General features: G+C 45.8%; 1 protein-coding gene across 2 annotated transcripts in view; it reads right to left on the bottom strand.

Annotated features, from left to right (window-relative positions):
• CA10 (carbonic anhydrase 10) overlaps positions 1-2,107 on the bottom strand; it is a 339,473-nt gene extending 337,366 nt beyond the window's left edge. The window contains exons 1-2 of one of the 2 annotated variants that reach the window (XM_081849907.1): positions 2,089-2,107; positions 596-1,092 (exon numbers count right to left, since the gene is read on the bottom strand). In XM_081849907.1, the coding sequence (XP_081706033.1) occupies positions 596-656 (61 nt within the window). In that variant the 5' untranslated portion in view covers positions 657-1,092; positions 2,089-2,107. Of the gene's footprint in view, positions 1-595; positions 1,389-2,088 lie in introns of those variants that run through there. The other variant, XM_081849906.1, reaches the window with a different exon arrangement.
• Between the last annotated feature and the right edge of the window lie 18,087 nt (positions 2,108-20,194).

A 20,194-nucleotide genomic window follows, 5' to 3' on the forward strand; every position in this document is an offset into this window, starting at 1 on the left:
TTGACAACTGGAATTACCTGGAAAAACAGAACAAAACAAAACAAAAAACAGAGGAGGGGAGAATGACGGAAGGCCATGGAGCACAGCGTTAGATGCCCAGCCAAAAGGAGGCGAGGTGTCAAGAACAGATACCCCCACCCCTGGAGGAATAATTTGGGCTGTAGAGGGGTGGGGGTGGGGGGAGAGAGAGAGGTGTACAGCATCTCCAATCAGAAACCAATGCTATGGAAACCCTGAAATGTCCCAGAAAACAGAGCTGCCCTCCCACAGCAAGAAGTTGAGCAACTTTCAAAAGCCACAACGCATTCAAGATTAATGAAGCAGAGCAGTGCATTTATTTCAGCCAACACACAAGCCTAGTAGATAAGAGGGATTGGGGGTGGGAGCTCAAACACCGCTGCGTTTCTTTATTACAACCCATGCACAGAGACCCAAATAAAACAACAGGGACAGACGCTCTTGGGAGGGCGGGGGTGCGCGATTCCGCACACTTTTAAAATCAAGGCAACGCTGTTAATTTCAAAATGTATACTGCTTTGCACGTAATTGGGAGGGGAGGGGAAAGGGAACCCGCTCGTTCTGTTTTGCTGCGTACCTGAAATGCAGATGATGAAATTGGCTTGCAGAAGAAAGAGCACCTCCCAAACAATTTCCATCCTCCGATTCTCATGCCAAGTGCATCCCTCGGCGAAGAAAAACAAGGATCAATATCGCAGTTTGGACGGACCCAGAAAACCCCCTTTCGGACTCGCAGCCTGTATTCCCCAGATGTGCTGACACATGTCCGAGCTCTCCCTCCACACAGCTCAAGCGAGATCCCTTCTCTTCCTTCGCCCTCCAGCAAAGACCAAGGAGCCAACCGCCGGCACCAGCTTCTTCTTCTCCTCCTTCCTCCAGGAGAGCGAGAAAAATCCACCAGATCTCCCAACAAGACATAGACGGGGGGGAAAGCCCGACCGCTGCTCCCCGCTCCGGAAAGTCTCTCTCAATTCCAGGGGACCCGAACTGCCAAGTTGTCCCCGAACTCTGCACGCCTCACTGCACGCCTCACCACGGCAATCACACCATCCCGGCGCCTTCCTCTCCAGCTCTCTGCTCACTACAAAATGATCACATGGAGATTAATATACACATTGCAACGGATTTTAAGCTTTTCGCATGGTTATTTCACCTACATCTAAACCAAGGAGAGAGGGCGAGGGAGAGAGGGAGGGAGGGAGGGAGGACAAAATACCAAGCGCAGGTTTCCTTGCCAAAAGAAAAAAAAAACCCAAAAACCCCCACAGCTCAAGCTCCCGTTAATTCTCCAGCAAAGCAACGGAGATTTTCCGCAATGCAACTGCAGGGGTCGTTCTTCCCTCGCCTACAGATATTTCTCCCTCCCTTCTCTCCATTTCTCCCCCTTCCTTTCTTGCAAAGCTATTGGGGAGAATTCATAGTGGAAGCAAGCAAATAAATAAATAAATAAATAAATAACTGCGGAGCCAAGCCTCTCTTCTCTTCCTCTCCCCCCCCCCCCCGCAAACGCAAACGCACGCGCGCACACACACATTCATTCCCAGTCTTTACTTGGCACTTTTAACCACTTGATTAGTTTATTGGGGTTAATGAAATCAGCAAAGCGTCCAAAAATTAAGGAGGGGGAGAGGGGGCGCGCGCGCGGAGGAATGGCTGTTTTTCTTGTATTTAATTTAAACATCAACTGTACACACAAGAGAGGCTCCCTGCTTCTTTAACTGGCTTAAGTGCACACTGGTTTCCCTCCTCCCGGACCCAAGCCCCCTGTTTACAAGAGCGAACCTCGATAACCCAGAAAATATACAACGCCCTTTTTCTCTCTTTCTCCCCTTCCGAAATCTGCATGCAGATAAATAAATAAATAAAACGATTACCCATTGCGCGAAAACCGAAGAGAAACTGCTAAGAGAGTTCGCAAAAGTAGCAGTTGCCTGAGCGGACCCCCGCGGTAACACAGTGCAATCCCAATGCGTGTCTTACTCGGGAGTAAGCCCCATCGAGTTCAGTGTGGGACTCAACACTCCAAGGTAAGGGAGTACAAGCTTGCAGCCCTTTAAGGCTTAAACGCACTTACCTCGGAGTAAATCCCACTGAACTCAACGGGGCTTGCTCCTGAGTAGACCTGTGTCGCGTTACGCCGCCATTCATTTAATATCTCCGCGGCGCGCGGTTGCATACTTACCCCTCCCCAAAACTCCCGTTTCCCCTTCACCTCATATGGGACGCGGGCATCATTCCTCTTTCAGTTTTCCTGCAGTGCCCTCACCACGCATACGAAAAATAGCGAGGACCCAGCGGCTGCCAGACAGCCCCTTCGCTTTGGGTACAAAAATAAAATGAAACCACACTTTCACGGCGATTTTCTCATGGGGATTCTCGCTGCCTTTCCCCTCCGAGTCCAGGGAACCGCGCGCTCCGGGCTCCAAAGCGCCCGAGCCAGCCTCCGACACTCCGCCAGCTCAATGCGCAGCCAAGGCAGGGACCGGGGCGCAAGGCAGAGGCGCGCGGGGACGCGAGCGCTCCGCTACGGGAGGCGGCGCGTGTGGCTCAAAAACCAAGCGGCAGCAGCGGCGGCGGCGGCTGCAGCGGCCATCCCAGGTAGCCTTGGCTCTTGACTGCAGCCCAAGCTGCAATCCCGGCTCCTTCTGGGGACCTGGGATTGAGGGCGAGCCGGGGAAAGCGCAGCGGAGGAGCAAGCAATCCCTAGCTGCAAAGGAAGGAGGCGGCTAGTTCCGTGCGCAAAGCATCCAGGCGTTGTTCTCGGGGCACGCTTTCTTTCTCAGTTCTTTGGGCCATTGCAGGTTTGTTTTTTTGTTTTGTTTTTACACACTACATTAAAGCGGAGGCAGGTTAATGGCGGAGGGGTGTCAGAGCCCCAGGAAGAAGCTGGAGGGGACCAGAAAAGCAGGGTAACTTTCAAAGCGCACAGACGGCCCCAGGCGGTTTAAGGGCGCATCCAGGCGATGCTCTCCCTCTCTTGGGTAGGTAACCGGAAGTAGCGGAAGTGCTGCTGGCTACCTCGAAAAGTAGGGTTGGGTGTGTGGAAGACCACCAGCGCTCAAAGGCTGCCTGCGTTTAATTCAAATGCTTAAGGGGGGGGGGGGACGGAACGCCCAGTTCCAGGTAACAGTTATGCGCACGGATGCTTGGCACGTAGCCGCTCAGGAGCGAGCTTCACTAGGTTGCAGAAAGCTGTTCTAGAGCATGCATGACTTGTCTGTGGTGTGGGTAGTATTATTTAGTTCCTGGAACTCCCTGGACAAGAAGAGAAGAGTCTACAGACTTGGCATTGATTTTCCTATGTATTGAGTATTTGTTTTATTGGGTCGGTGAACATTCTTTGCTTGGTTGAAGCATTGTGTAGATGGCCTCCATTGGAGACAAAATATTCTCATTCTCTAGGCCGGTGGTTTTTCAACCAGTGTGCCATGGCACCCTGAGGTGCCTTGAATGATGGTCAAGGGTGCCATGGGCAACACCAGCCTCTGTCCCTCTTTCCTTCTCTCCCTCCTCCAATGCCCTCTGGTATCTCTCCTCCCAAAGGCTTGCACATCTTTTTGTTGCAGCAGCCCTGGCTACAACCTCCGCAGGCGAATGGTGCCTCTGGGGCTGGCCAGGGGGTGCTTCCCAGGGCCCTGTGGGGCAGTGTGAAGAGACACCTCTCTTTAAGGCAGCTCAGAGACCAGGGACAGCAGCAGCAGCCACCCGGAGGACTCCCAAGGAGAGTGGAGAAGAGAGGAAGCTGAAGGAACACTCCACAAGGGAGGGTGTTTGAAAAGGGGTGAGGGGCTGCCAGCTGTGTGGGCGAGGGGCCATGGGGTGCCACAGAAAGAATGTAGTTGGTCAAGGGAGCCGTGGACCCCAAAGGGTGAAACCCTCTGCTCTAGGCTGTTCATGCTTTGTCCATCTGCTACTAGCAATATGCTTCTTGGAGACCAGATTTCACATATTGTGGTAACGGCTTCCTCACTCCAAATGTCAGCTGGGGAGAAGGCACTAATGGTTCTGATAGGGGAGAAGTGAAGTCCCTTCCCCTACTTCTTCCCCACCTGGCGTGACCTCCAGTTACTTTAAGGAACGGAAACACTTTCTTCCCCTGGCTCCACACTGGATCTCAGCGGCCCAGAGAACAAAAGAACCTGTGACTCGCGCACGTAATTCCCTACAATTTAGCCCTTTCAACGAGACATATTACGATGGGCCTAGGGAAAGATGGTTTCACTTCTTAGAAAAGTACACAAAATTGTCCGCAGAAAGCATTTGTCGTCATTCCACTTAATCAAAACGTAAGGATTAAATTCCACTCTGGCTTAGACCAGCAGAATCCCACTGACTTCAACAAGTATCCAAGATTGCCCTTGAGCTAATCTGAGTCAAATTCAGTGTTGGTATAAGCAATTCTGCTCCACCGGCCTAAGATTAATTTTACCTTTGCATTGGCATAGCCTTTCACATAATGCGAGCAGTGGAAGGCATCTGATACAATTAACGTTAATCAAACTTAAACTCAAAATGAAGTCACTTTTCTTCACACATTTCCAAATTGATCATTAAAACTTGCCGTCTCAAGATCCGGTAATGAGCAACTGCGTAGCTCACTTTGGTTCCCTTTTTAAACAGAGAGATTCCCAATCATTCAAAGTTGAGATGCTTGGGGCATGCATAATCTTCCGCAGTTTGTCCCAAGATAAAACAACTTGGAAGTGATTTACTATGTGGGAGGTAGAATTCTTTATTATTTTGCTCTTACAGCTGCATCAAATGTTTGCTGTCCAAAATTGCTTTTAAATCATGGTCCTGCCAAAAAAAAAGCTTACAAGGTGATGTGTAACACAATATAACAACAAGAGAATAAAAGGGAAATAGAAAACAAATTGGGAAAGAGACAGACTGACAGCAGAAAAAATCTAGAAGTATACATTTGCTAACTAATCCATCCTGATTTGTAGGGGCGATGGATATTCCAGCTCACCAGGATTGTAGACGAGTCTAAACAGATAAAAACATTGGCAGGATTATTGTAATAACCTGCAGTGTCATTTGTTGTTGTTGTTGTTTAGTCGTTTAGTCATGTCTGACTCTTCGTAACCCCATGGACCAGAGCACGCCAGGCACTCCTGTCCTCCACTGCCCCCCGCAGTCCGGTCAAACTCATGCTGGTAACCTCGAGAACACTATATTCTTGCTATCTCATTTTTTACCACATCCAAGGTTCATGGTTCTTATATTCCAGGTTCCTATGCAATATTTTTCTTTACAGCATTGGACTTTCCTTTCACTTCCAGGCATATCCACAACTGAGCGACTTTTCGGCTTTGGCCCAGCCGCTTCATCAGCTCTGAATCAACTTGTACTTGTCCTCCGCTCTTCCTCAGTCGCATGTTGGACGCCTTCCGACCTGCGGGTCTCATCTTCCAGCGTCATAACTTTTATATGCCTGTTGTCTTTGTCCATGGAGTTTCATAAGAGTATATATTTAAAGAAGAGGAATAAATGAACAAATTAAGTTAATTTGGATATGCAGAAGATATTAAAAATAAATTTTAGGAATTGCAGCAAGCGGGGGAAGGAAGTCAAGTTTTGAAATGTCAAAATGATTGTAAAATCAGTGAAATGTATAAATTTGAAAAGTAGAAATAATTTCAAAAAATAAAAATAAATAAAAATAAAAATCCCTACAAACCAGGTATTCTTTCTAAACTGGAAATGCTGGCTATTAGACTTAAGGCCTGTTACATATTAAGTATCCATGGTTCCAGTTTCTCCTAAGCATAGGAAATTCTCAGAGAAGATGCAGTTTCTCCCCATGTCCAGTACAGTGGTACCTCTGGTTAAGTACTTAATTCATTCTGGAGGTCCGTTCTTAACCTGAAACTGTTCTTAACCTGAAGCACCACTTTAGCTAATGGGGCCTCCCGCTGTCGCCACACCGCCGGAGCACGATTTCTGTTCTCATCCTCAAGCAAAGTTCTTAACCTGAAGCACTATTTCTGGGTTAGCGGAGTCTTTAACCTGAATCGTATGTAACCTGAAGCATATGTAACCTGAGGTACCACTGTATTGCTATTTCTTTGCCAGCCTCTTCACATTGCATGGTGTTCAACTAAATAAATGTACAAGTGGAATGACTTCTGCTTTTGCAGCTATATTCCTCCTTCCACTCCCCCCTAAACACACCTCACCAGTCCCAAATCTACTCTGGAAGTTTGTGTTGGAGGGAACCCAGAACAGATTTAGGGGGCATGCAATGGGAGCAGAGGGATTGAAAGTCCTGATGTGCTAACAGAAGTCATTCTGCTCCTGCAAAGTGATGTTTAGCGCTATGTTGAGTGCAACTCATTGTCTTAAAGAGCTGACGTGATGATGTTCAAGGCCGGGCACAGGTAGAAAAGAAGGCAGATGTAACTTCTGTTGGATCTCTGGGTGAGAGTAAGGGACCTCAGGTACAGAAGCTAAATACAGTTTTGCAAGCCTTTCTGCCTAGCCCTCAAGACTATCCCCATATCACACCCCTTTTTCACAGGCTACAGCCTTCACAGGTCTGCTTCTCCCTTGAGTGTTTTTGCCTGGAAAGAGTGTGCCTTTGAACTCTGGTAATGCCTCTTCTTTGACTGGGAGGAGGGTCAAGTGAGTGTGCACTATACAGTGGTACCTCGGGTTAAGTACTTAATTCGTTCCGGAGGTCTGTTCTTAACCTGAAACTGTTCTTAACCTGAAGCACCACTTTAGCTAATGGGGCCTCCTGCTGCCGCCACACCGCCGGAGCACGGTTTCTGTTCTTAACCTGAAGCACTATTTCCGGGTTAGTGGAGTCTGTAATCTGAAGCGTATGTAACCCGAGGTACCACTGTACAAAGATAAAAGTTGTATGATAACTCCCTCTTCCATTTTTGCCTTGCCCTCACCTCTTTGTGACTCCCCTGCCCCAGAAGTTTCCACCAAAAGGGAAAACATCCCTTGGGCTGAAAAAAGTCCCACCATCACAAGCAGTAGTTCATCAGCAAGTTTTTCCAACTCCCAATTGTTTACCAGTAGCAATTTTTGGTCTCGACCGGTGTTTCTCAAACCTGGGTCTCCAGCTGTTTTTAGACTACCATTCCCATCATCCATGACCATTGATCCTGCTAGCTAGGGATGATGGGAGCTGTAGTCCGAAAGCAGCTGGAGACCCAAGTTTGGGAACCCCTGGTAAACAGTTGGAATCTCTGATCTATAGTCAAGACGTGGATTAGTATTTGTTTATGCAGCTCATCCCAGTGTATGGCTCCTAGAGAGCAGGAGATCCTTGGCACCATTTTGAATCTGACCTTAGTTGGTGGACCTCAGGATTCTAGTGGAAACAAGAGAAATCCTGTGAGTCTTCCCTCACCTGTACAAGGCTGACAATTTGGGCATTCATTTATCTTAGCAAAGTTATCTGTGACTATTTTATAATTGCAACAAGTGGGATCCTTCAACTATGGCAGCCTTCTCTAACATGGAGCCCTCCAGATTTTTTGGAATACAACTCCCATTAGCCATGCTGCTGGGAGTTTTCTGGAGCATACCAAATAGAGGAAAGTGATCCGATAGCTAACACCTGGGGCCAATGGTATGCCTGTTGTTAGATTCCAAGCAAGGTACTTGACCAGTGGAATGGAGCTCATATCAGATGTGGTATCGTATGTGCTAAGTACTGCTGTCTGAAGATAAGAAGCACTCTGTAAGTACTAGTAATTACAACCATTGCTGCTTCATCTCTGGCACTGTAATTTTATATACCATTACAGGCATAAATTGTTAAGTTTTCTGAGAATAAAGTCAATGTTTGTATAAATAGTTCTATCCTTCCACAAAGGGAATTGATAAAAAATTAACATAATCACCGTAGAGAGCTTCTAAGGATCCGTCAATACAATGGATGTTAAGGTAATTATTTTTCTTTATTGATTGCGACATCAAAATCTTGCTAGTATTTGCATTTTTTTCTTCCTGGTAAATATATTAGAAACGTATACTGATACCTTTTTGGTTAGTGTTTTTTTCTTTTTTCTTTTTTAAAAGCAACAACAACACCCAGAAATATGAGAACAAATATGATGATTAATTTTCTTAGTAGTTGGTTGTCTGTCAGTGTTTGTTTGTGCAAGCTAATATCACAAAGCCTTATTGTCACTCTAGTTTGTTCCTGTATGTCTAAAGACTAAAAAACAGTGTGAATATATCAAGTGTGTGTTGCTTATGAAGTAGGATTAAGTAATAATATTTGAATATTTTACCATTTCATTTCTCACCTAGAGGGAGTCTAAGGCTCTGTCCTAATTTCTTAACAGAATTTGAAAGAAATTAGGACAGAGCCTTAGATTCTCTCTAGGTGAGAAATCAAATAGTAAAATATTCAAATATTATTACTTAATCCTACTTCATAAGCAACACTGGCACTTGGGTTCAACTGAGGTCAGAATTCAAGTCATCACTCATCCATAAAACTCACTGAGGTGACCTTGGGGCTGCCACTTACAAGCCTATCCTACATCATGGGGCCACTGTGAGGATAAAATGGGGTAACACTCCTCATGCTACAGTGATATCTTTGGAAGAGCAGTTGTGCTCATTCCTTTACTTTTATCCTGTCCCTTCAGTTGCTTCTTTCAATGGCTTCTTGGTCCATCTAGCACAGTATTATCTATGCTGACTGACAGGGGCTCTCCTGGGTTTCAGGTAGGAGACATTCCCAGCCCAATCTCAATATACCAAGGATTGAGCCTGGGGCATTTTTCATGCAGCGTATGTTCCCTCCTAATGAGCGACACCCCTGTGCTGTATTCAATGACAAGGTAACAGGAAAAGGTTAAACAAAACTACAAAAAAACAGAAGTACTGTTCTTGGGAGACAGGGGGCGGGCTGGTGTGGAGGACTCCCTGGTTCTGAATGGGGCAACTGTGCCCCTGAAGGAGCAGGTGCGCAGCCTGGGAGTGATTTTGGACTCACAGTTGTCCATGGAGTCACAGGTTAATTCTGTGCCCAGGGCAGCTGTCTACCAGCTCCATCTGGTATGCAGGGTGAGACCCTATCTGCCCGCGGACTTTCTCGCCAGAGTGGTGCTTGCTCTAGTTATCTCCTGCTTGGACTACTGCAACACACTCTACATGGGGCTACCTTTGAAGGTGACCCAGAAACTACAAGTAATCCAGAATGCGGCAGCCAGACTGGTGACTGGGAGTGGCCGCCGAGACCACATTACACTGGTCTTGAAAGACCTACATTGGCTCCCAGCACATTTTGGAGTGCACTTCAAAGTGTTGGTGTTGACCTTTAAAGCCCTAAATGGCCTCGGCCCAGTATACCTGAAGGAGTGTCTCCACCCCCCATCGTTCAGCCCGGACACTGAGGTCCAGCTCCGAGGGCCTTCTGGCGGTTCCCTCACTGTGAGAAGTGAGGTTACAGGGAACCAGGCAGACGGCCTTCTCAGTAGTGGCACCCGCCCTGTGGAACGCCCTCCCATGAGATGTCAAGGAAATAAACCACTATCTGACTTTTAGAAGACATCTGAAGGCAGTCCTGTTTAGGGAAGTTTTTATTGTTTGATGTTTTATTATGTTTTTTATATATGCTGGGAGCCACCCAAAGTGGCTGGGGAAACCCAGATGGGAGGGGTACTAATAATGATAATTATAATAAATTTATTTGAGAGAAACATGTATGCTTATAAATCTCAGCGCTCTTAATGAACTGCATGAATGTTTGGTGTGGATGTGACGTCTCTGTTTTTTACTGGGGTAGTGTTGCAGCATCCCCAAGTCATCATATTCCAGTGCCACCCGTGCTCCTCTGACCCTGGTAAGCAGGAAATTTGGGTCCCTACAGATGGTGTATAGATGTGAGAAATAAACACAATGGCAGCAGCAGCAGCAACAACCAAACAATTTACAGACTGTAGAAAACTTGCAAAAGGTTTGTGTATCTTATGGCAAACGCCTAGAATTTGACAAATATGGACATTCCAGTGTCAAAGTTGACAGCAACAAATATCAGCATTCACTGGTATAAGCCTTTCATGTCAGACGTATGCATTGAATGTCAACAATTTCACTTCAGTTCCCGCCATTGTTCACTGGATGGAACTCTTTGAGTTTCTGGCTATTCACATTTGCTTGCATACACAAATTGTGTATTAAAAAAACTTGCATGTGATGCACTGGGCATTTAATTTTTTCTACTCAGAATAAACTTCTCCAGTTGCCAATCCTGATGTTGTCAGAGCAGCAAAATCCACAACAGGATTGGTGGGTGGGCATGCTAATCCATTGGGATGTCTTCATTGCCTCCATGTAGTTCTGAATTCCTTGCCCTGATCTTGGACTCTGTGAACTTGAAGCACTGCTTCCAGCCTGAGTAGCCTCACCTTTCCTGTCACCTACCCTGAGTATAAAGGCTGCTGTGACTCCACCTGTTGCTAAGCCTGTACCTCTACTAGAGTAGAGTTCAGTAAATATATCTACCTTACTTATGAGTAAGAGCCTGAGTTGTTGTGGTCTGAGTGGGAGTCAGGACAGCTTCCTAAATTTACCATGGTTTTCCAGTGTATTTCATATTCACATGTCTTTTGTATTTGTATTTATACTTGTCCCCTGACATCTTTGTCTACTATAATTGTAACTGTTGTTTTTCCCCTGATTGTTACTGTTTTTATTGTTGTGTTTTGTTGTATGTTGTGTTTTTATTGTCCTGCAAACCTCACGGTATTTCTCTGAAACGAAAGGCAGTGCACAAGGAATTTAAATAAACAAGTCTACAGTAAGAGCTATAGCATAAGACTTGCAGACTTTGTATGTTTAGTTTTGAGTTCATTGCAATATTGGCGTGCCCCGTTATCGATAGACCCTTAAATCAAATTTATGTTTTAAAAGAAGTAGCAAGTTGGGTCACACAAAGTAAGGCACAGTGAATTAATAAACAGACTAACATCTTCCAAATGTCAGTGGTAAGGAAACCACAACTGTGAATTTTTTGGAACAGCAATGACCATTTCTTCAATACTGGAATAGGGCAATGCCATAGGAAAATAAATAAATAAACAAGGACATTTGTGATGCTGTTTGTTTCTTATTTCATGTATTGTTCAAATACATTATTTTATACTCATTACATAAAAAGAAAAAGAAAAACCAGCCCTCTTGTTCTTGATGATTGGTGGACATATTGCTTCTTCAGAGGAAACAGGTTAAGTCTCGTGCTTTTTTCTTACATTCTTTTTCACTAAAGTGAGGAAATAAAATAGATGGGAGAAATTTCTCAAACGGATGCAAGGCTACGTCCCTTGGTGTTTGCAAACTGTTCTGAAAGTACAAAGAGCTGTTTTGTTGCTGAAAATTGCTGCTATTTAAATTTTTTCCCATGTATCAAAGTGTCAGTAGCACCTGCGGAAACATAGATGTGCTGTGTTCGATCCCCCACCTGTGCTGAAAAAAAGAAAATGAGAGAGTTAGTGTGACTTGAAAAGTAAGGAGAAAGCCCTCAGACTGAAAGCAAGGCTCTATTATTACTTTTTGAAATCTTTTCTATACGTCATTTAGTGGGTATAGTTTTGAAATGCCTAGAAGGGAACATAAAACCTTACTCTTCTCTCATCATTGTACCACTTAGAAAGTGGAAGGTACGAATGGCCGTAACCCTGGAACATTGTTAACACAGCTTGGGACCAAAGGGGCTTGTAAGATGGAAGCTTTGATAACCGAAACATAAAGATGTCACTGTCAACTTTCTCCAAATATACACGTTTGTTGTAAATGTCACATAAACCTGCAGCTAAGTGATGGATCACAATTGTCTGCATTTTCCAAGGATGGCTCTGGATAGAACTTTTAACTCCTTCGTGAATGGTGCCTCTCTTACAGTGACCATGAAGCCATTACAAAAGGAATTTTGTTCCAGTTTGACAGGCATGATTCTGGTTTTGTTCTGGTTCAGAAAAAGTTCAGAGTTTTGCACAGATTTGTATAGCCATTGGTAGAGTCCTGGCAGGGGGAGATATGGTGGTGGAAGTCGAGTGGGCCAAGTGAGGAGAAGACATCTTTGTGCTATCTCACCTGAGCCTTTGCCCAGTTGAATGTCAGGACAAGTGAATAGCAAAATCAGTGTCATCCCGGATTTAATCATGGATGAGGATGTTGACCTGGAAGAGAGAGGGATAAGCCTTTCCCAAATTTGTTTACCAGGTTTCCTGGTGAAGCATCAGCATCAGCTTGGTGGATGGATAGAGGATATTGCTTTGATTCATAGATATTGCAGCTCACCGAGCTCACTGAGCAAAAGCCCTTTCAAGTAGTTCTTTAGAAATGAGTCCCTGAAATATTGTTGGGTTATTGAGACAGGGTGCTGCCTGACTGCCTTCATTCTTCAGAAGATGGAAGTGGGTGTTGGAGATGCTGTTGAAAAGCCCACATGTAATACTGAGCAGCCTTAATATCAAAGCTAAGGCCTCCTTGTTGGAAGGACTCAGAAGTTCACAACTCCTATGGCAACCACAATAATGTTTTACATCATATATCTGTCTGGTATATAGCTGAGCTTATACTTGATTTGGTGTTCTGTTCAGAATGATGATGATCTGTGATGTCCTGGGCATATCATTACCTGCTCAGGTTTGGGCTGCTGTTGACGTCTGATACCTTCTACAGGGGTAGGAAGCCAGTTACAGGTGAGCACCCCTGAAGGTTTATGGATTCAAATAAATTCCTCTTGGGGATCTTCCTACTGGCAATTCTATTATAGCCCCGGTTGATCTTTGGAGGAGAGAAACTACGCAGACTATTAGCACAATTGCTTCAAAATGCCCTCTCCCACCACACAAAGTTCAGCTGCCTCCTTGGTTTTGTGAGGAACGATCAAATGGCAAGGAAGGTGACTACAGGGGAAAGCACATGGAAAATGGGTTCAGTTTGCATCTACAGATGAAACTACCCAATTCACACTTCCTAAAACAAGATGAGAACTGAAACACTCTTTCAAAATTCACATTTCTTCAAATTTTGCAACGCAGTTGCAAAACCTTTGATCCCCTGCAGAAAATCACAGAAATGGCAGACACTCCTTTTCCAGAAGAGTCGCCATTTCATCTCAGCACTAATACTGTACCAATGTGCTCAGTAAGCCGACAGTGTGCATGCCTTCTATTTATATGCTAACTTCATTTTATAAAATACTGCAAGCTGCTCTGCTTGTAAATCTCTCAATAATTATCTGTTTCAGTTCCTTCTTCTTGGAAGCGAGTCCTTTGATCAACAAAATAAGCTTGGGGGCATGATAAATATACAGCATTCTCCCTCCGGTCTTCATGGCCTAGAGGGCCTGAAGAACAAACATTTGTGAGTTTGTGTGTGTGTGAAGAAAGAGAAGGTAACATTCTGACCTAAGGTGAACCAAATTCACATCCAGGAAAGTCCGTTCCCGCAATGTGTTGCCATATCATGTAAATATGAATATTTTTTCTTATTTTGCATCATTGTGTTTCCATGTCAGGTTTAGCACTTCTCTCACATAAGACACAACACACTGCCAGTTTAACTAGTTGAGGTTTATTAGCAATAACAGGCTTCCAGCAATCCAAGCTTCCCACAACTCATTTATCACTATCGGAGTCAGTTGACTTGACTGGCTTCCTGCCCATCCCAAGGCTAGATATACCAAAGCCCGCCCCCACTTCCTGCTGCCCCTCCTTTGTTCTAATCGCTTGCTCCGCCTCCTACTTCTTGGAGACTCAGGTGCAGCCAATTCCTCCTCCTCGGGAGTTGAATCCAACTCCCTCCTACCACCTGCATCCTGCTCTTCATCTCTGTGCTGCTGCGAAAACTTACAGGCAGCGTTCTAGAGCGAAGGGCTTCTCTCACTTTTGTTGTGTGAAAGAATCAAGTTTCTATTTTCCTCTGCCCACTGGTGGAGGAAGAGGAGTGAGGGGTAGGGTGCCATTGCGGCTGCCCCCTCTCCCGCGCTGGGCGCCACGCCCCTGCGGGCAGTGCGCCATGCCCCCTGGATGCGCATCAGCCCCACCCCCGCCTGCTCTCTGCCCCCTGGTGTCGGAGCATGAAGCTCCGCCATTGCCTCTGCCTCTTCCTCTGCAGATTCCTCTCTGCTGGCCATGTCTCTGACATTCCACAAGTCAAGAAGGAGTGTGCAGCCATAGATGGCACAGAGCCCCTACCGAACACGTAGGGAACTTTTAGCCTTCCAGATATTGCTGGACTACAACTCCCATCATCTCTGAACATTGGTCATCCTCATGGGGGATGTAGTCCACATCTGTAGGAACACAGCTTCCCCATCCCTGTCCTGTCTACTAACCACTGACCTCCTCTATCGCACTCTCCAACTTTTGGGATTCTACTAGTTATTGCATTCAATTTCAAGTGACCTATAGCAACAGAAAGTGGAAAGAACAGAGATAGCGATGAGGAAGAGGATGAGGAAGATCCCCCCCCCCAAAAAAAGTTGCTCTTACAGGATCTACACACACATTCCTAAAGATAACACATTTCTTTCATTAAGGCTCCAGAGTCCTCATCTTTTCTTCCTCATTCAGCAGCCCTGTCTTCATTCTTCACTCTTTGCATGAAGTGCTGGGCAGATGCATTTGCCACGAAATCCTATGAGTTATCCTTATAGATTATCCTCAGGTTTGATGAAAGGAGATAGCCAGAGGCACATTTCCACTGATAAATTGTTTTTAAAGCACTGGCTCACTTAGAAGGACTCTTACACACTATGATTTATGCACACTGTTAAAATGACATTCTTCCCTTCTCTCTCTCTCTCTCCCCCCCCTAAAAATAAAGAAAATATCTGGGAAGCACAGTTCATGATTTCATGAATCATAGGAAATATAACTAGAAGGGAATCCAAATTGGAGGGGTTAATTTTCTGTACGCTTCCTCGCTATGCACCCTCTTTTGTCATTCCACCCCAAGGTGGTGAGAAGGAGCAATGATATTCCTGCAGGGGGAGATAGAAGGCTGACATCATGGCTCCACATAGCCAATCTGATTTGTCTGTGTTGCCAACGGCAAGCAAAGCCCTCCCATTGCCCTCACTCTCAACAGAGGTAGGAGGTGCTGGAGACAGAGAACATACCAACCTACAAATGAAATTTACCCCATAGTTCCTGATTAGCGGGACATGGATGGCGCTGTGGGTTAAACCACAGAGCCCATGACTTGCCAATCAGAAGGTCGGCAGTTCGAATCCCCATGACGGGGTGAGCTCCTGTTGCTCAGTCCCTGCTCCTGCCAACCTAGCAGTTTGAAAGCACGTCAAAGTGCAAGTAGATAAATAGGTACCACTCTGGCGGGAAGGTAAATGGCGTTTCTGTGTGCTGCTCTGGTTCGCCAGAAGCGGCTTAGTCATGCTGGCCACATGACCTGGAAGCTGTACGCTGGCTCCCTCGGCCAGTAAAGCGAGATGAGCGCCACAACCCCAGAGTCGGTCACGACTGGACCTAATGGTCAGGGGTCCCTTTACCTTTACCTCCTGATTGGCAGGGATGGGTGTAGTGGCAAACTCAGAAGTGCAGGGGCCATTCATGATATCCACACCCCACTCCCTCACAACCACACACCCTTCTGAGATTACACAACCTTCTAAGATTATACAATGAAGTTATATAACAATGCTTAGGGATCCATATGTTGCCTTACAGGGAGATCTACTGTCTACATGGGCGAATGCTTTGGCGTGCTCCACTATGCTCTTTCACAATGACTTAAATACTGTTTTCCTTGATGTTAACATGGTAATAATAATAATAATAATAATAATAATAATAATAATAATAATAATATATTATTTATACCCCACCCATCTGGCTGGGTTTTCCCAGCCACTCTGGGCAGCTTCTAACTGAATATTAAAAACAATACAGTGTCAGACATTAAAAACTTCTGTTGTCTTTTAAAAGTAAAATAGTTGTTTGTTCTGAAAATGTTTCAGAACAGAATGCGCACACCACTCTCTTGAAACTAAAGCTGGGTGCATCTTCGGCATTCCAAAATGCTTAGCTCTAAAGCGTACAGAAAACTCATCTTTGGTGCTCTTCCTGTGAGCCTTCTGCAGAGGGACTCTAGGAGTCAATCCTTAGTGGCTGGCTTACCCCCTTTCCTTCTGATTGACTCCAATAGGCACAAAGGCTGAAAAACTTCTCAATGGCAAAAAAGGGCTCCCCTTTCATGCTGGTTGGGTGGCTGTAGGACACTGGAGACAATGATCCTGCTGCAGAAATAGTCATGACCCTCCAATGACCCTGGACCACTACATTTCCGTCTGAGATCATATAATAGTGATTCAGGGAGCAATCCTAGCCTCACCTGTAAAACAGCAGAGTAGCCTTAGGATGTTTCCCAAGTGCTGCTCTACCAGCAGAGATGGAGGTATGCTGGCAGGTGTATCTCTGTTACACACTTTCCCAGTCTTCCAACCCATTCATGGAAATATCTGCAAAGGTGTCCCACCAGCAAAGTTCTGCCAGTGTTCTGGGACTTCTTCTTCTTCTTCTTCTTCTTCTTCTTCTTCTTCTTCTTCTTCTTCCTGATTTGTCTGTGTTGCCAACGGCAAGCAAAGCCCTCCCATTGCCCTCACTCTCAACAGAGGTAGGAGGTGCTGGAGACAGAGAACATACCAACCTACAAATGAAATTTACCCCATAGTTCCTGATTAGCGGGAGGTTTCTGGATGAAACATCAGCTCTGGATCCATTCCAGTCCGGCTTCCGCGCTGGTCATGGGACCGAGACGGCTCTGGTCGCCCTAACAGATGATCTCCGCAGGCAGCTGGATCGAGGCGGGTCGGGGCTGCTGATTCTTCTAGACCTGTCAGCAGCCTTCGACATGGTCGATCACGAACTCCTAGACCACCGCCTTGCCGACGTGGGGATCCAGGGCACAGTCCTTCAATGGCTGCGCTCGTTTCTCTCTGGTCGGGGACAGAGGGTGGCGCTTGGGGGGGAATTGTCATCCCGCCACTCCTTGGTGTGTGGTGTGCCCCAGGGTGCAATACTCTCCCCGATGCTTTTTAACATCTTTATGCGCCCCCTCGCCCAGCTTGTCCGGAGTTTTGGGCTGGGCTGCCATCAGTATGCTGATGACACCCAACTCTATCTGTTGATGGACGGCCACCCGGACTCGGCCCCAGACACACTGATCAGATGCTTGGAGGCTGTGGCTGGATGGTTTCGTGGGAGCCGGTTGAAGTTAAATCCTTCGAAGACAGAGGTCCTCTGGCTGGGACGGGACGACTTGGGACTGAGGGGGCAACTCCCATCTCTTGCGGGGGTGCAATTAGTGCCAGCACCATCCGTTAAGAGTTTGGGTGTAATCTTCGATACCTCCCTCTCTATGGAGGCGCAGATTGCAGCTATAACAAAGGCAGCATTTTTTCATCTCCGCCAAGCTAAGCAGTTGGCTCCTTACCTCTCTCGCCCTGACCTAGCCACTGTGATCCACGCGACGGTCACCTCCAGACTGGATTATTGTAACTCGCTCTACGTGGGGCTGCCCTTGAGACTGACCCAGAAACTCCAACGGGTGCAGAATGCCGCAGCGAGACTCCTTACGGGGTCTTCGCTTAGAGATCACATTCATCCGGTGCTATACAAGCTGCACTGGCTCCCGGTGGAGTACAGGATCAGGTTTAAGGTGCTGGTTTTAACCTTCAAAGCCCTATACGGCCTAGGGCCCTCGTACCTACGGGACCGCCTCTCCTGGTATGCCCCACAGAGGAACTTACGGTCTTCAAATAAAAACACCTTGAAGGTCCCAAGCCACAGAGAGGTTAGGCTGGCCTCAACCAGAGCCAGGGCTTTTTCGGCTGCGGCTCCAACCTGGTGGAACGCTCTGTCACAAGAGACAAGGGCCCTGCAGGACTTGACATCTTTCCGCAGGGCCTGCAAGACAGAGCTGTTCCACCTGGCCTTTTGTTAGGGCGCAGCCTGACTCCCTCCTTTGGCAATCTTTTCAAGACTTTAGCTTATGGTTGCCATTAATTTTGTTTTTAACTCATTTTTATAATGTTTTATAATGTTGTATTGTTTTAGTGTTGTTAGCCGCCCTGAGCCCGGCTTCGGCTGGGGAGGGCGGGATATAAATAAAATTTATTATTATTATTATTATTATTTCCTCTTCCTCTTCCTCTTCCTCTTCCTCTTCCTCTTCCTCTTCTTCTTAAGTTGTGTGCCTTTGTTTACCATTTGGACCCTTTTACATAGCTTTGTATGTGTTGCGGTATTTTATGCAATGTGATTTGCTGGGTTTTTTTATTGCTAATAGTTCAGTAATTAGTTATTGTAATTGTGAATTTCTGTTTAACTGTTGTTCACTGATATTTAATTTCATTGTATAACATTATATTCTAATGGATTATTGAACGTTACTTTATTTGAAATAAGCCGTTTGTGTCAAAGTTATTTTTTTATCATTGTACATATTGGATCAGACTGTTACAAGGTGTGCTCTTTGGCAGGCTTTAAATAACTCTTGCAATGATACAGAGACTTTGGATATAATGGAGGATGGTAAATTAGATGGACTTACAATATGCAGTTTAAAAAGTTATTTAAAGAACCCACAGAGGGGAGGAGGGAAGTTTGGAGATTCAGAAGAATCTTGTGCAAATTTTAATATTTGTAATAATATTATTAGTGTGGATCAATTTGTAAAATCAAATAAATATAAGGTGTGTTATAAGGTGTGTGTGATCTTTGTTGTTTATTGAAGTTGTAAAGCTAATGGCATATAGTAATATAGAAAGGGGGTATACAAATTAAAAGTGAAGTGAAATAATTTAAGTGGGGGAAATGGGGCATGATGGGGTGGGGTGCAAGACCTCCCACATCCTAAGCCCCTTTGTTTCTCTGACATGTCTAAGGAAATGATCAAGCCCTGAGACTGGCATAGTTAATCCCCTCTTATTATGGTCTGGGGAAGGATGCAAAAACAAAAACAAAAACCACACACAAAGAAAACAGCAGGTCCCTGGTTGTGCTGGTTTCTCTACCCTTTCCTTCTGCTGTCAGTGCAAGCAAGGATAACTCTGTCCAGGGGAAACCTGAACCCAAAGGAGTGCGTTTTGCCTTGCAAGGATATGTCTTTGAACTCTGATGATGCGTCTTCCTTGCCTGGATGGAGAATAGAGAGGGATGTGTGAGTGTGAAGAAATAGCCTAATGTGCAAAAGCAAAGTCCATGTTAGTTGTTTTCCCTGCGGTTTAACCCACAGCGCCATCCGTGTCCCGCCAATCAGGAACTATGGGGTAAATTTCATTTGTAGGTTGGTATGTTCTCTGTCTCCAGCACCTCCTACCTCTGTTGAGAGTGAGGGCAATGGGAGGGCTTTGCTTGCCGTTTGCAACACAGACAAATCAGATTGGCTATGTGGAGCCATGATGTCAGCCTTCTATCTCCCCCTGCAGGAATATCATTGCTCCTTCTCACATGCTTGGCTCTGCCAAGGGTCTCAATCTGATAAACGAGGGTATTGCTCACAAACCACACCCACTTGCCCAACACTGACGCCATATGTGAAGCAGGCACAAATGTAGTTACAAAGGAACCGTCAGAAGCTTAAAGCCGATTGGTTCTGACAGCGAGCCCCAAAGGGATTGGCTGTACTAGGGAGTTTCCAACAGGGAATTCCTTTGGTGCAGTGTTTCCCAAACTTGGGTTTCCAGATGTTTTTGGACTACAAATCCCATCATCCCTAGCTAGCAAGATCAGTAGTCAGGGACGATGGGAACTGTAGCCCGAGAACAGCTGGGGACACAAGTTTGGGAAACACTGTCCTCATGCATCCGGGAGGGCTCTGTTTTGAAGTGCTTTGCACTGAAACAGTTACATCAATACCCTTTTCTAATTTTATACTGAATATGTGTACATTTCCTAAAAGGTAAAGGTAAAGGACCCCTGACAGTTAAATCCAGTTGTGAACAACTTTGGGGTTGCGACACTCACCTCGCTTTGCAGGCTGAGGGAGCCAACGTTTGTCTGCAGACAGTTTTTTCCGGGTCATGTGGTCAGCATGACTAAGCCACATCTGGCAAAACCAGAGCTGCACATGGAAACGCCATTTGCCTTCCCGCCAGAGTGGTACCTATTTATCTACTTGCACTTTGACGTGCTTTCGAACTGCTAGGTTGGTAGGAGCTGGGACAGAGCAA

The sequence above is a fragment of the Podarcis erhardii genome (genome assembly GCF_964252035.2).
Source record: "Podarcis erhardii genome assembly, chromosome: 2".
In the NCBI taxonomy this organism is placed as follows: Eukaryota; Metazoa; Chordata; class Lepidosauria; order Squamata; family Lacertidae; genus Podarcis; species Podarcis erhardii.